Here is a 17619-nt window from a genome sequence, read left to right on the forward strand (position 1 = left end):
ATTGTAGCAGAAGCGGACCCCGAATGAAAGAGTTCTGTTAGGAACTCCAAGATCTCGTGGATAGGGGCTGTGAAGGGATCTATATTTCTATCCTCTGCCCAACAAGAAAAACGTTTCCATTTACTAGCATATGTCCTTCTAGTGGCAGACTTATGGGAGGAAACAATAATGTCGCGAACGGCTGGGGAAATACTGGGAAGCCTGCTGGCTAAGGTTGGAAGTGGAGCAACCAAGCTGTGAGCTGGAGCGTTTGAAGGGATTGATGCAGCCCGCCTAATTGATGAATCAGTAGGTCTGGAATCGGATCCAGAGTCCAAGGTCACTCGAGAAGGTAATGGTGCAGAAAAGGGAACCATATCTGTCGAGGCCAGTAAGGGACAATGAGGATCATTTTGCAACCTAATGACATAGCTTTCTGAATGAGTTTCGGTATCAGAGGAAACGGAGGGAAGGCATAAAGAAGTCCCTGAGGCCAATCGTGGACTACAGCGTCTCTGGGAGGGTGACCAGGAAGCAGAAGAAGGGAGAAGTAGCTTCTGCATTTGCTGTTGAAGGGGGTGGCAAAAAGGTTGCAGCAAGGCTGACCCCATTTGCGGAAGATTAAATCCGCAACTGCCTGATTCAGAGACCACTCGTGAGGCATGAGAATAGCTCTGCTGAGCCTGTCCGCTATGACGTTGGACGTCCCAGGGATGTGCGTTGCAATCAGAAATCGTTGGGAGAAAATTGCCCACTGCCAGAGTCTGAGGGCTTCTCGACATAGGGGGTGGGACCTGGTTCCCCCCTGCTTGTTGATGCACCACACCACTGACATGTTGTCCGTTTGAATTGCAATGGTCCCAGAAGGAAGAGAGTCCTGAAGAGCTTGCAATGCTAGGAGCACGGCTCTCATCTCTAGGACATTTATATGCAGATGGTACTTGTGAGCCTGCCAAGTGCCCTGGACTGTCCTTCCCTGATAATGCCCCCCCCCCTATCAGGGAGGCGTCCGTGGTCACTACTGTAGCAACCACAGGAGGCTGAATGAAGGGTCTGCCCTGAATCACTAGTGGGGAAACCATCCACCAGGAAAGGTGCCTTTTGCATGCTTCTGTGATGATGGTCATGTGAGACATGGGGAGCTGTTGAAAGGACCACTGCGTGAACAGAAGCCACTGCAGGATTCTCATGTGGAAGCGGGCCAGGGGTATCAGAAGAATTGCCGCCCCCATAGAACCTAGATTTTGAAGGAAGTACCCGACTTGCACTCTTTTGCATTGCATGAGGACATGAACCTGCTGGCGAATAGTGGTCACCCTGTCCAAGGGTAGCTTTGCGGACATATTCCTTGTATCTAAGTCTGCTCCTATATAAGTAATAGATTGACAGGGCAACAAGGCAGATTTTTCAAAATTTATGGTAATGCCTAGCTGGGAGCAAATTGAAATTGTATAGTCCCTGGCTTGAAGGAGTTGATGCCTGGTAGTAGCAGTAAGGAGCCAGTCATCTAGATATGGAAACACCTGGAATCCTTGATGCCTCAGGTGAGCCGTGACCACTGCCAAACATTTGGTGAACACCCTGGGGGCTGTGGTGAGACCAAAGGGCAGAGCTCTGAACTGGTAATGACTGGCTCCCAGCCGGAAGCAAAGGAACCTCCTAGAGTGTCTGTCCATTTTGATGTGATAGTACACATCCTGGAGATCTATAGAGCACATCCAATTGTCCTGACCCAGAAAGGGTAGAATGGACTGTAGCATGACCATCCGAAATGTTGTTCTTTGAACAGAGTTGTTCAGTCTGCTGAGATCCAAAATAGGTCTCCAGACCCCTGTCTTTTTTGGTACCAAAAGGAACCTTGAGTAAGTTCCGGATGCATGTTGGTCTGCCGGGACTTCCTGGATGACTCTTTTCTAGCAGTTTTGAAACTTCTATGACTGCTTGATCCCTCAGATTGGGTGGAACATCTGGGAGAGGCTTGCATGACGGTAAAGGGGGCTGAATGAAAGAAATTCTGTAACCTCTGAATATTATTGAATGTACCCATTTGTCTTGCGTTATGCTTAGCCAGGCTTTTGGGTACAATGAAAGTCTTCTCCCGACTGCCTCCAGAGACAGACAGTCGGGCAACCCCTCAGGGATGTTGGAAGGGCTTGTCGGAGAAGGATTCTCTACTGCCCTGGTTCTGCGGACCCCCTCTGCCACGAGGGCGGCGTCTGTTATTATTATTTCCTCCTCTGCCCCTGGAGGAAAAATCACTACGTGTGTCAGGCGAAGATCCCTGGGATTTCCGAAACCACATCTTTCCACTCTTCTGACCCTTGGGGTATGGTCTAGAGGGAGTGGAAAAATGGACTCCAACGGCAGAGAGAGTCTTGCCTTCTTGTTCACACCTAGTAAGAGTGTCTTTCACCTGTGGTCCAAAAAGAAAGGAACCGTCAAAGGGAGTGTTGGTGAATGACACTCTGAAGGGGTCCGCAAAATTACACAGCTGCATCCATGCACGTCTCAGAAGTGCCATGCCTGTGCCTGCGGCTCTGCTCACCCCATCGGCTGCATAGGAAATGAGCCTTATGGAGGAGATGACTACTGAGTTAAGGGTTGCCAGCTGAGAGACCACTTTAGCCTGAGCCCCTTCAGCTGAAGGATCCTGCAGGGTATCTCTGAGCTCTTTCAGGAGATCCCTCTAAAGCCTGGTAAAATGGCATAAGTAATTCAGTGACCTCATGGAAAAGGTCGCTGAAGCAAACATTCGCTTCCCATATCTGTCCATGGTCCTAGACTCCTTGTTAGGAGGATGGACAGAAGAAGAAGTTTTCGCTAACTCCTTTTTAGTGTCTGCTGCTACCACCATGGCATCCACGGGAACACCCTTAGTAAGGAACTGCTTGTCAGGGGGTGCAGTAATAAACTTGCCTGGTCTCCTCGGGGTTGGTTCCACTGTGTCCTGGGCTGACCAAGCCCTTTGAGCCACCGCAGACATTAGTGGATCGAAGGGTGAAGTAATCCAAGTGGTGGAAGGTCGGGAACCGAACGTATCCAGGAATACAGATTCGTCCTCGGTAGGGGCTAGGGTATTCCAATTCCCCCTCTGCTTAAGTATTTCTAGGATGTCCAGAAAGGAAACATCTTCAGAGGGGGATCTCGGGGACCCTTCCGACTCATCCAAATCCGTATCCGAAGTGACAGACTTGGGGGAGTCAATGTGCTTCCTCTTGCACTTCTTCCAAGGGGGCTCCTCTGAATGATCAGGGGAGGCCTCAGAGGAAGAGGAAACACCCAATGGGGTGCCCTGAAGTGCTGGTTCCCCACGCTTGAGGTCTGTAGGAGGGGCAGAGGTCGACACAGGCACTACGGGGGACGGAGCCAGTGGGGTCGAAGGTGGAGCTGGCTGAGAGGCCAGCACACTCCTCATGACATTGAAGGCATCCCTGCCACGATGAAGAGAAGGCTCCAGCTCTGAGGAGACCGGAATCCTCCTCCGCACTGAGGGAGACAGCTCCGAGGCCGATGTAGTAGCCGAGCTCACCTGCGTCGATGCTCCGAGAGGGAGAGCGGGGTCAAACAAGGGTCCGATGCCACTTGCCCCCTCGGAGCCAACGAGGGAGTCTCGGCGCCCAGATCCCTCGATGAAAGGCCCCATCGAAGGGATTGGAGCTGAAGACAGATCCAAAGGAGAGATCATTATTGGAGCCGATGGTTCCATGACTGGAACTCCAAGAAACTCTGTCTCCGAGCTCAATGGAGTCGGAGGAGGAACATCGATAGAAACAGATGGAGCCGACACCTGTTGAGGAGGGCTGGAAAACATCTTGGCCAGTGCCTGCGACTTCAATAACCTGCTGACCACTCTCTCCACATCATGGTCTGAGAGCCTGGAGGACCAAGAGGAGTGTGAAGATCTATGACTACGGTCACTTTGCAGGAGGAGAGACCGAGGAGCCGAATGAACGGACTCTAATGAAGGGGACCTCGGTCTTTTTTGAGTCCTTGACAGCTCCGAGGGGACTACTGGAGCCAACAACGAAGCAGTCTCCTCGGTTCCGGCCAGAATTGAAGTGGAAGGTAAGCCTTGAGCCGATGACTGCTCCGAGCTGGGAGCCGACGATTTGGCCAGTTTAGGAGACTTCACTGGCAAAGTCTTGGCCGGTGAGTCCTGAGGCTTAAGCAGCCCTCTCAAAATAAGTTTATTCTTGCACTCCTGCAGAACTCTTGGGCTAAATACATGGCAAATAGATCAAGAGTCCTGCAGGTGTACAGCGCCTAGACAATAGATGCAAGAATTGAGCCCATCTGTCAGAGACATCTTCTAATAGCATGAGTCACACTTTTTGAATACCGACACTTTGGATTCCTTAGACATAATACACAATAAGGAATACCACTAAACTGACAGTAAACACTACCATACCAACCACAAATAAGACACAGTATACTACGGATAAGGATATATCTTATTTATTTATTTTTGGAATTAGGAAGCCTCTAACTAAAACAGCTACCTAAAACAAGGAAAAGGAAAAAAATTCTACAGAATAAGCTATCGGATAGAGAAGAGGGGGAGGTGGGAGAGGGGAAAAACTCTCTAACTAAAACGAGTTCTGAAAAGCCCACGAAAAACACTAAACTATCACAATTAGTTAGCGACTACTAGACAAATACAATAAGGACAGAAAAAAATCCCTAATCTGACTGAAAATGTAGTAGAAGAAAATATACGAGCCTGAGCCAGTACCACGAACCTCACAGCTGAAGCGGCAAACAAGATCTGGGTAGCTAGCGCTAGGCATCATGGGATAAGGGGTAGCCTTGAGCCAGTAAACAGCTCTCGAGCTATTGAAGATGGCCGAGTCAGAACCGAGGATTGGCTCCGATCTCAACCAGCAAGAACGAAGGCGAGATTGACAACTTAACATCATTACCTGTAACTCTAACAGAACTTGCTGGAGAGATGCAGTCGTATCCCAAAGGCTAGCTCATCTATGGAATAAACTTCCCATCTTCGTAAAACGAAGCCTGTCTCTCAGTCTCCTCGAAAAGAATTTGGATAAATGGATGGGGAACAGTAACTTCACTCCTGGGGTACTTCCTATGTCCCTTATGGACAGAGGCAGTCTGTAAAAGGACTCAAGACCCACTTACCCTGATACTACCCCATCCCATATCTGGGGAATTAAGATATAAGATTGTCATATCCTGGGTATTACTGGCTAGGCTTGAAAAGACTCTTTTGCTATTAGTCTAGTAATCACTTCTTAACCTATACAGCATAAAATAGTATTAGACAGGAAATAAATCAGAAACTGATAAAAAAAATTCTGTCAGAAATATTTAACATACAAAGTAGGGCCAAAAGAAATCTGAAGTCTGTTTCTGCAAGGGTTACTATGCTAAAGAATGCACTATGTAAATGACAGTTTCCGTAACACAGTTCCAGGCACCAAATACATGCACAAAAGTGCCCTAATTCTGTAAAAAAAATGAATGGATACAGACTAAAACCATATTACACAAGAAATTAAATCATACACTGATGAAAAATTCCTGTCAGAAAATTTTAACATATATAATGGTGCCAGAATTGCAATTTAAATTAACAATTATTTAAAATGTTGTAATGCTGCACAAGTAACTCAAATAATCATAACCCTAAGGAAAAAAACTGCAATATCAAGATGTTTTCCTGTCAAAACATCCAAATGAAGCTTTTAAATCAACAGCAAAGGCCTTACTGTGTTAGTCAAAGTAAAAACAGAAGCATATACAAATCAGAAAACAAATTCAAAGCAGAAGAATACACCATTCAAAGCACTGACAGAAAAAGCAAAAGGATGAAATAAAAACCCAAAAGGTTTATTGTCTGAGTTCAGCAGCTGAAGATATCCAGAGTAAGGAGCAGTCTTCTATGAATTTCTTCTCTTACTATGGCACTAGGAAACTGGGAGGGTCCTGTTTGTTGGTCTGAATGGCAGTCCATGTACTGTCAGGTGATTGGTCCACCACACCCACAGACAGGTTGTGGGAGGAGCTTTGAGCTTTGCTAGACTGCTAGAGAAAGTGTAGCCGGGCATTACTACCCATGTGGCAGTAATGCAGTGTGTCTGTTGAACATACCCTGCTAGCTGTAAGTCAGGGTCTGTGATATGGAGGTTAGAAAAGTATATATACAGTGGATATAAAAAGTGTACACACCCCTGTTAAAATGCCATTTTTTTGTGATATAAAAAATGAGACTACAGTAAATCATTTCAAAACTTTTCCCACCTTTAATGTGATCTATAACCTATACAAGTCAATTGAAAAACAAACAAATCTGTTAGGGGAAAAAATATAAAAAAAAAAAAAAAAAAAACGTGCAATAAGCTGGTTGCAAAGTGTGCACACCCTTAAACTAAGACTTTGTTGAAGCACCTTTTGCTTTAATTACAGCATTCAGTCCTCTTGGCTACACAACCTCCATCAATTAAAGAGACTCTGATTAACCTCAAATAAAGTTCAGCTGTCCTAGTAGGATTTTCCTGACATTTACTCAGTTGCCTGCTGCAGCAAAAGCCATGGTTTGTAGGGAGCTTACAAAGCATAAAAGGGATCTCAATGTTGAAAAGCATCAGTCAGGAGAAGGGTACAAAAGAATGTCCACAGCACTGGATATACCATGGAACACAGTGAAGACAGTCATCAAAAAGTGGAGAAAATGTGGGACAACAGTGACGTTGCTGGACGTCCCACCAAAATTGATGAAAAGACAAGATGAAAACTGGTCAGGGAGGCTGCCAAGAGACCTACAGGAACACTGAAGGAGCTGGAAGGATTTCTGGCAAGTACTGGTTGTGTACTACATGTTACAACAATCTCCCTTATTCTCCATATGTCTGGCCTATGGGGTAGGGTTGCAAGACAAAAGCCTTTTCTTTTACAAAAAAATATCCAGACCCGGCTAAAATTTGCAAAACAATACATCAAGTCTCCCAAAAGCATGTGGGAGAATGTGTTATGGTCTGATGAGACCAAGGTTGAACTTTCTGGCCACAATTCCAAAAGGTACGTTTGGCACAAAAACAACACTTTGCATCACCAAAAAATCACCATCCCCATAGTAAAGCATGGTGTTGGCAGTATCATACTTTGGGGTTACTTTTCATCAGCTGGAACTGGGGCTTTAGTCAAGGTGGAGGGAATTATGAACAGTTCCAAATACCAGTCACTTTTGGCCCAAAACCTTCAGGTGTCTGCTAGAAAGCTGAAGATGAACAGGAATTTCACCTTTCGACACAACAATGTCCCCAAGCATATATCCAAATCAACAAAAGAATGGCTTCACCAGAAGAAAATTAAAGTTTTGGAATGGCCCAGCCACAGCCCAGACCTTAATCCAATAGAAAATCTGTGGGGTGACGTGAAGAGGGCTGTGCACAAGAGATGACCTCACAATCTGACAGATTTGGAGCACTTTTGCAAGGAAGAGTGGGTAAATATTGCCAAGTCAAGATGTGCCATGCTGATAGACTCCTAGCCAAGAAGACAATGCTGTAATTAAATCAAAAGGTGCTTCAACAAAGTATTCATTTAAGGGTGTGCACACTTATGCAACCAGCTTATTGTACATTTTTTATATTTTTTTCCCCTAACAGATTTCTTTTTTTTCAATTGAATTGTACAGGTTATAGGTCACATTAAAGGTGGGAAAAGTTTTGAAATGATTTATTGTGGTCTAATTTTTTTATATCACAAAAAAATGGCATTTTAACAGGGGTGTGTACACTTTTTATAGCCACTGTACTAAAAAGGAGGTGTTCTAGTACTGAGCTCCGGGGTATTCCACATTACATTTTTACTTTCTGAAGTAACACTTACTACCTTAATACAGAAGTCCTACCCTTCAGCCAGTCTGCAATTCATCTTACCATATAAGAGTCCAATCGTTTAGCTTGCTTATAATTTCAGCATGGGGTACATATTCAAAGGCCTTAGCAAGATCAAGATATGCTGTACAGACTTAAAGGGGACTGTCCACTACCTATGTAAACTTCTCAAAGGTTGCCATGTTGAGTAGACATGGCCTGCCCTTCACAATATCAAAATACCGTGCCCAGTTTTATAATTTTTTTAATACTGTAGTTTAAGAGGTCAGATATGATACATTCCAGGCATTGTATATTAGATTTGTTTTATGGGCCTGTAATTCTCAGATACAGCGGTGGAGTTCCCTTTATGAGACGACCCATTGCAGTTGTTCTTCAAATGGCAGAGACATACCTAGTGGTTAGGATTAAGTTAAATGTGCAGAAGGAGTTCAGTGAGGGCATGTCTGGTGCTATTAACTACACATCCAGGTAAACTGCCTGAGCCCAAGGAAGCAGTATTTTCAGTTTTAGATGGTACAGTCAAGGCATATCCGTGGTAATCTTAAGGGAGTGAATGGGAGTCAATGATTTGTGGAATTTCAGTGACTGTTTCTGGAATAAAATTAGCATGAAATCTGTCTGCAAGTATGGTATCTATGTCTTTATCATCAGACTGAGTAACGCCATTTTTAATTAGTTCAGCACACTGCAATGTGTTAAGCAACTAAACAAGGATTTGTAGTTATCTTTGGCTTCTGATGCCAGTTTCAATTCATGTTTAACTTTGGCTTAATGGATGGTTATTTTTAGTACCTTAATGATCTTTTTGATTAAATCTTTAACGTGGGTGGATTTGTTATGGGAATTTAAAAGTTTTTTTATTTTGTTATTCATCGTGGTAGACCACCAAGGTGGTTTGTTTTTAAATTTCTCATTATATTTGACTTGAGTGGGGATTGATAGAGTAACACACACACTTTTATGTGGCAGTAGAGATTGGATGAAAAAGCAGCAGCCGAAGCTTCAGGTGGAGTGGTGATATTGCAAGTAATTATAAGATAGCTCATCACAGAATTTAAGCAAGTCAGTGTGTTTAAATTCATTAAATTTGTATTTACTTACCATTGCAGGTAAATGGCTTGAAAGGTAAAGATTACTAATTTGTGGTTTGACTTAATCAGGGATGGAGATACTAAAGGCTTGGTATGCTAGGGGGCAGTACTGGTGAGGACCAGGTCCAGAATGTCACAGCATCTAAACTCTCTACATAAGTATCCTGGCTTGGTACGCTAGGGGGCAGTACTGGTGAGGACCAGGTCCAGAATGTCACAGCAGCTAAACTCTCTACATACGTATCCTGGCTTGGTACGCTAGGGGGCAGTACTGGTGAGGACCAGGTGCAGAATGTCACAGCATCTAAACTCTCTGCATAAGTATCCTGGCTTGGTACGCTAGGGGGCAGTACTGGTGAGGACCAGGTGCAGAATGTCACAGCATCTAAACTCTCTGCATAAGTATCCTGGCTTGGTATGCTAGGGGGCAGTACTGGTGAGGACCAGGTGCAGAATGTCACATCATCTAAACTCTCTGCATAAGTATCCTGGCTTGCTACGCTAGGGGGCAGTACTGGTGAGGACCAGGTGCAGAATGACACAGCATCTAAACTCTCTGCATAAGTATCCTGGCTTGGTACGCTAGGGGGCAGTACTGGTGAGGACCAGGTCCAGAATGTCACAGCATCTAAACTCTCTGCATATGTATCCTGGCTTGGTATGCTAGGGGGCAGTACTGGTGAGGACCAGGTGCAGAATGTCACAGTATCTAATCTCTCTACATAAGTATCCTGGCTTGGTATGCTAGGGGGCAGTACTGGTGAGGACCAGGTACAGAATGTCACAGCATCTAAACTCTCTGCATAAGTATCCTAGAGAAGCAGAATCAGAGAAGACTCAATTGCATTAACTGCAGTTATGCAAGGTATTGTAGGCAGCAGGAACAAACTACTGAACATACATATAGCTATATCACTGCACTGGGAATTAAGTGTTTTTTATTGTATGTGGGGAAGCCCAATACAACATAAAATATTCAATACTGCTCCATGAGAAGACCACAAGTGATAGAAATTGCTCAACAGCCCCCATTACATTGCTTGCTTTACCCTGACTCCAGCCCTCGTAAAACAGTTAAACATGATGATTTCTTCACACAACTGTATGCTGCTTTGGTACTATGAGGTAATCTTAAGTTGGTGTTATGTCGAGCCACCCAACATGCTCCTGATGAGGACCCCATTAACACCGCTCTTATGTATTTGCCATCACCTAAGTATGCACGGCTGTGATGTAGGCAGCCATGGGGTACTACTTTTATTCTCTGGCCCAAACCGTCTCCCAGCAGCTGTGTGTGTGTAGCAGAGTGTATCCTGCCTTTCCCTGTGAGTATCTGCATTCTCACATATGCTCCATGAAGATTATCACATGGACACAGCATGTCAGAGCCAAGTGTTCATCCATGGTTAGTTAAGTGCTAACACTACAACAGCTCAGACCAGTCCCTTCTGCCTAAGATGGTGAACCATATCAGCCAGTCACTCCTGCACTCCTTTATCGGCTTCTCCAGTGTGCGGGTCATTAGCTGATCCTGGATCATCTCAGTCACAATTGGGGCCTTTTGCACCATACAGCTACAAATCCAGTATAAACAAATTAATTAAATATAATGTTCTTTCCCTTCTTAACCACTTCAGCGCACTTACAGTGCACATAGTATCCCACATCAAATCTCACAATATGTAAACAATGTCTTAAAATCATGCCCATAATGCCTGTCAGTCACAATGCGCACATCCCAGTCTAATTTGCCTTTCTGTATCTTCCATCATTCTGTGAAGTGGGGAAGCTTTGGATAAGTTGTAAACACTCAGCTTATCTGTCTCTCTCTGGTGCCACCCAGATATACTCTCTTGTGAAATACAATTTGTGCAAATCTTTGGAAGGCAGACAGCTACAGAAGACACAGAAACAACACAGGTGCACAAGCAGCATCTGACAAAAAAACAGATCTTTCATATCAGCGGTATGAAGTACGGACGATAAATACTATAAAGTAAGGGCCAAAAACAAAAGACATTAATAAAAAATTTTAGAACACTAACACCCCCATGAAATAATTTTACCACTCACACATTATATGCACAGTTGGAACAAGCAAAGTAGACAGAAATTAGTAAAGTCAAATTTGGCTTTCTCGTCCAGTTTGTAACAAAGCATCAAACAGCATATGGATTAAAAAGGATAACGAACAGTTAAACAATGAATAAAAACCAGACAAACACATATAGTTTGAAAACAAAAAACAACAAATAGGTAGATAAATAATCCTGAAACAAATACCAACGTCACACTGGGCTGTAGTTTCACACCAGGTATGGCATTTAATTAAAGAAACAGCAGAATATGCAATGAGAGTGTGCAGATAACTACAAGCACAGCATCATCTTCATACTCATCACCGCCAGCTTCACAAAAATTACCAGACAGACAGACAGATACACAGCAGCAGCAGCACAAAGACAACCAAACTGTATCAGTCAGCAGTTTGAACGCACCTCAGATGTGTACATAACTTAAAAACCCACTGTCTATTAAAGAAATACTGAAATATCTACAACTCTACATATTAGACATAGTGTAGATCTTGCATTATGTTCAGATATCTGGATGCAGGCTTGGCCTAACCAACCAACCACACACACACACACACACACACACACACACACACACACACACACACACACACACACACACACACACACACTTTTCCTGTTACTACTTAGCAGGCATGCTGCTAAAAATAAGGATCAAAAAGCATATTTTTGCTCTTTTTCATCACTGTGGAAATGCTAACTCAGCAGCACAGCGGTAGTCTTGGATTTCATATGCAGAAGTGGTGCAAGCATTTCTAAGCAAAATATGATTACAGACTCTGTGAAAACCCTCCTTTTCCTTCAGCTTTTTTATACAATTAAATGTATTACTGGTTTAGAAATGTTGGAGAAATTGCTAGTGGTTTAGCAATCTAGCAATGTCTATGCAAGTGTTAGTTTACTTCCATATCTGCTGGTCAATCAGGAGAATCCTGCAAGGTGATCTCTGCAAAATAATGAAGCTTAGGAACAGCAAAGTATTATTCCAGAAACACTCAAGGAAAGATGGCACTACACAGCAGGCAGAAAGTGAACAGCTTGGGGTGTTTAAGGATACAGTACGCTCATTAAACAAAAACAACTTGAGCTATCAGTCTCCTACTGGATAAATGTAGATTAAAATTCATGGCTATCATTTTGTATGCTGCGGTAAATGAATTCTCAACATAAAAGGCATGAAATTAAATTGCACACAAATGACCAAAATCTGCATGTACTCCATGTGGTCCTGTTTATGTACATATTTGTAATGTGTTTTGAGAAGATACTTACCAGTAACTTCCAGGTGAAACATTTTCCGTAATGACGTTCCACTGCTAAGCATAATAAAGCATTCATAAAAACCACAATCTTGAATGAACAAATCCGTTATATTTAACGAGCTATCTTCAGCATCCAACTTCAGCCTTGAAGAAAACTGCTCTGTGTAATTTGTCCTAGAATACTCAGGAGAAAATGAAGCGATCTTCTGATATGGTCTTCTGGTCCCAAATGTCCACTCAATCTTTTGAAATGTCTGGTTCTTGACATTTATAGGGAAATGGATACTCTGTCCCTCTGTCCCACTCACATAAAATATGTTTTCTACCAAAAATAAAGAAATAAATAAAATATTAATTAAAATTTTGTAATTTCATATTCGTATTCCATTCCTGAAGTAAATATAAGTTACTCATTTTTAAATAAATGTTCCTAATGATACAGATTTCATACCCACTCCTTTTGGTTACAAGTATGCACCAAAACAGTCTTATTTTACCCACGGCACTCATGGTATGCACATAATAATCTATCATCAACAGTCCTTGCAGGTATGCCTACATGCCAAATGATAAGAATTGATGCATAAATCACAACACAGATTAAATTATAGGAGTAAGGACAGACATAAAGTAATGTTCCAGTGGCTGAATATCACCCACTACCTGATGGCCTTTTGCAAAGAAATAACTTCTCAGAAGGTTGGTGAGGGATCATTTAGTCAACTGTTTAGCCAATCTACCTACCTAATCTACCTAAGGGATGAGAGATCCCTTTCTATGTCTGGCAAAAAGCAGCCTTATGTCTGTCCCATGACTTGTTTTATCAAATGTTTCTGACCCAACTCTTTTTTCAGAAAGGTTTGTTGCATATTTAATCAAACACCTCCTTTTGACGAAAAAAAAAAAATTATCTGAGTCTTAACTCTTTTTGTGTCTCCACTATCTTATGAAACTCCAGTTTTGAAAGGTAGAATCCTCTGGAAAGAACAGCTGCATGAGAACGTATGCTATTATTAGATGACTGCATAAACTGTTGTTGCTGTATTGCTCATAAGTGGGAAGTATCCTGCCAAGGATAATGTACATCTGGCCAGCATGCCTCTCAACCTCTTAGTGCGTGTGTGTGTGTGTGTGTGTGTGTGTGTGTGTGTGTGTGTGTGTGTGTGTGTGTGTGTGTGTGTGAGTGAGTGAGTGGGTGGGTGGGTGAGTGAGTGGGTGAGTGGGTGAGTGGGTGAGTGAGTGGGTGGGTGGGAGGACAAAAGTCCAAAAATAGGGACAATTTTTAAATATTGCTCCTATAAACTTAGAAAGTTGACAGGATAACAACTTTTGCATTAGTATGTATTTTCTGAAGAGTCTGAATTCTGAAACTCAACATCTATCATTATTTAGTGACTTTACTACTCAAGGATTTTCCAGAAAACCTCAAAATTTATGAGGAATGGGCCAAAAATATGAGGCAAAAATCTGAACATTCTGTGAAAATCTGGACAGTTGAAAAGTATGCTGGCCAGCATACCAAAGCTTGGGTGTCTTCCTCTCACACAGTGCATTTGACTCATGGCCTATGCACACTAATATCTGCTAACACATAAGCGACATACTGGTGCAAACTTCCGCAGAGCTTTCTTGCCACAGAAGAAGATCACCAAGGCTAAAAGTCAGCAGGGAAGACAGCGGAAATGTTAGGTCTACTTCAGCCAAGGGACAGTAAAAGAAAAAGGGGGGGGGAGGAGGGATAGTACATATACTGCAATGGTGATCTATTTGGACATCTACTGTTATGGTAAGTTTTTACACAACTGTGCTACATTCATCATTTGATCACTGTTGCAGTACTGCTAACAAGTAGGAAGAGTCGCAAGGCTTTTGTACTATCTAGAGTTCAAAATACCTTGAAGAATGGATCTTGCAAAACCAGTTCTAACCCTAGAAAAGAGAACAGTCTTGTAGGATTTTGTAGAGGTGTAAGTGGAATAGCACATGGCTACATCTAGAACAGTTCTTAAATCCAGAACTCTGATAAAGGCACCAGATGAAGCAAAAGCAGAGTGAACTTTAACCTGGCCATGGAAGGATTTCCCCACAAAAAGCATAACAAAAAAGAGATGGCCAGAAAAAATATATCTAGAAATTGTTTTGAGTCAGGAAAATTCAATCCCTTTTGTCCTCGTAACAGACAAACAACTGATATGATTTCCTAAAGGACTTGATTTTGTCTAAACAGAACCTAACTTCTCAGAAGGCTGGTAAAGGATCATTTAATATGTCCACATCAGAACAGCTTAAATCTCAGTCTAGTGTGTGTGTGAACATCTAATAAATGAAGGATTTATTCTCTTTTTCTTTTAGGGATTAGGAAAAACGTAGATGAATGGATGGACTACACTCTTTGGCATAAATGAAGGGTTAATCCAAAGGGAAACCCTAGCAGAAAAGAGGAGAAGCAATAACAGCTTGCATATCTGAGGCTTTCTTAGGTGAAGTTAAAGCCATCAACAAAACTGCTGTCCATGTATACATTTTTAAAGAAGCAGGAAAAAGCAGGTTCAAAGAAACAGAGAGTTGACTTTTTCCGTACATAATTCAGGTTCCAAAACGGAAGAAGGCACTTTCTTGGTAGCCTGATGTGAAGGACACCTCTTCTGATTTGCCTGACCTTGAAAAGACAAGTCACCATTCACCAGTACAGACAGGTTTGGCACAGAGGTAACTACAGAAGACTTTGGCACCAAATGGTTTAAGGCCAAAAGCATCAACATCGACAATAGACCCAGAACAGTTTGGGGATATGGAGTCAGCACCAGGCACTTGGCGCTGATCCATGTAGGCACAGAGATGACTCCACCAGTGCCAAAAGCATCACCATTAAAGAAAGTATATCCTTAAATGCTGATATCACTGTCATGGGATTCATGTAGGTTCCAATACTTCCAGTGCCAAAACCACGCATAGGATAGGAACAGCGAGGAAAGGGCCTGGGAATCTTCTCACACCACCATGGATGAATAGGAACAGCGAGGAAAGGGCCTGGAAATCTTCTCACACCACCATGGATGAATAGGAACAGCAATGAAAGGGCCTGGGAATCTTCTCACACCACCAGGGATGAATAGGAACAGCAATGAAAGGGCCTGGGAATCTTCTCACACCACCATGGATGAATAGGAACAGCAATGAAAGGGCCTGGGAATCTTCTCACACCACCAGGGATGAATAGGAACAGCAATGAAAGGGCCTGGGAATCTTCTCACACCACCATGGATGAATAGGAACAGCAATGAAAAGGCCTGGGAATCTTCTCATACCCCCATGGATGAATAGGAACAGCAATGAAAGGGCCTGGGAATCTTCTCACACCACCATGGATGAATAGGAACAGCAATGAAAGGGCCTGGGAATCTTCTCACACCCCCATGGATGAATAGGAACAGCAATGAAAGGGCCTGGGAATCTTCTCACACCACCATGGATGAATAGGAACAGCAATGAAAGGGCCTGGGAATCTTCTCACACCACCATGGACACAGATGGGCTAAGAGGACATCAGTTTGAGGCTAAGTCTTTACAAATGCCATCATCTTGTTCAAATCCAGTTGTTGGAGGGACCTAGAGGAGCACAAGGATGCAGCTGAAGAATGTAAGCAGAAAAGCTTCTTCTCAAGAAGCTTCCTGCTGTCTTCCTCAGAGCATAGTCCATTGGCCCTAAAGAATCACATCTTAATGGAGAAGCTGAGTGGGAAGGGGTAACCAAGGTGGTGGGCCCGGGTGAGGTGAAGAAGTGGCCAGTATTTTTATTACCTTCACTGGATGAGATAATGAGGGGGAATAGTCCAGTTTATAAAAATGAAAAGTATAGGAAACTAAGACAGCAATAAAAACTCTTAATAACTATAGCTAACTGCTAATATATCATGAAATAAAACATGTAGAAAGGCATTTATCTTCCCCAAAAAATTACAGAGTTTCCTCTCAAAAGGCTTGAGCCAAGTGAGCAGTCAATGGAGCTCTTAATGGTAGCAACAAAATGTGGAGAATCAGTGAGCAGCAATGCACTATGAGACAGGAGAGAGGCTCAAGCTACACGCAGTCTTTTTCTACCATGGAAAAAGGAGTGCCATTGGTGACCAGTCCATTTGTTCTAGTGTCCAGTGTGACACCCCTGCACTGGCCCAGTAATCAAGGAGCCTCAATCCTCACCACTGGCAACAGTGAGGATGTACACAATGGGAGGATGACATCTACACAACAGTAAAGTACAATTTCCCTTAAGAGTACACAGGGATCACAGTCAGTCTGGGGCTGGTTTCTCCCTCTCTCTCCAGATCCCCAATAAGACTCCCCACTGGCACAGCTATAGGGTTGAGATCTCAGCTGAGTGGTCAAGCCAAAACCTCCAGCACCCTCTCTGTCCAACCAAATGCTTTGTGTCCCTGCCCAACTAGCTCACACACACACACACACACACACACACACACACACACACACACACACACACACACACACACACACACACAGGAAAGGCTGGCACAGGTTTACTAGCTATCCCCCCTTCTGCCCATACTATAAGGTAGTTATCACTGCCACCAACCAACTCTTTATCAACTACTCTAAAGCCCTTACCAAAGGGTGTCCAAACGTACTGTGTAATGTTACTAATAATCCAAAGGGTAGTTGTGACCAAGACTTGCAAGGCTATTTAGGGGTGGCCTGCACAGTGTCACTAAAGACATATGCAAGTGCTCTATGAGCTTAAATATGTCTCACAAATATCAGCCACAAAGATAGGTTTAAATATATTTAATAATAAATAACAAAAGAACAAGACAATACTTAAGCAACACAGTAGCTACGGAGTTCAGAATCACAGGAAATATTTTAAAACAACATTGCAGGACAGTCTCACATAAATACAGAAAACATCTAAACTAATCTTTACTATATTCCTATCTCTATCTAAAAGATGCTACGCCCTAAATAACTTACCTACAGAGCAAGGCAAATGCAGATGAGTGGATGTTCTTGCTAAGTCCAAGACAAGATACAAAATACAAAGTCTCTCTCTCTCAGAGAGTTCTTAAATTACTATCAAACATTACACCTGGGTCATTGAATGACATCACTCTGTCACTTGCCTTCAGTTCCCAGGCTAGCAGAAACTTAACATAATTTTAACATCTCTGTGTGAGAAATACATATCTGTCATAACTGTGCAGCTGCTAGGAAAGTCACAAAGCCCTCAGATGGGCTTCAGCAGCAGCTATGAAAATGAAGGATTCAGTCCAGAAGGACATACAAAAAACAAATGACATTGTCATCAACATCA

The 17619-nt window shown here is 43.0% G+C and overlaps 1 protein-coding gene across 1 annotated transcript in view; it reads right to left on the reverse strand.

Annotated features, from left to right (window-relative positions):
- LOC122791275 overlaps positions 1-17619 on the reverse strand; it is an 802728-nt gene that overhangs the window by 438141 nt on the left and 346968 nt on the right. The window contains exon 5 of the mRNA XM_044058947.1: positions 12304-12615. Coding sequence (XP_043914882.1) covers positions 12304-12615 — 312 coding nt within the window. The remainder of the gene's footprint in view (positions 1-12303; positions 12616-17619) is intronic.

This window comes from Protopterus annectens, chromosome 17.part0 (genome assembly GCF_019279795.1).
Source record: "Protopterus annectens isolate FY-2018-M chromosome 17.part0, PAN1.0, whole genome shotgun sequence".
Classification (NCBI taxonomy): domain Eukaryota; kingdom Metazoa; phylum Chordata; order Ceratodontiformes; family Protopteridae; genus Protopterus; species Protopterus annectens.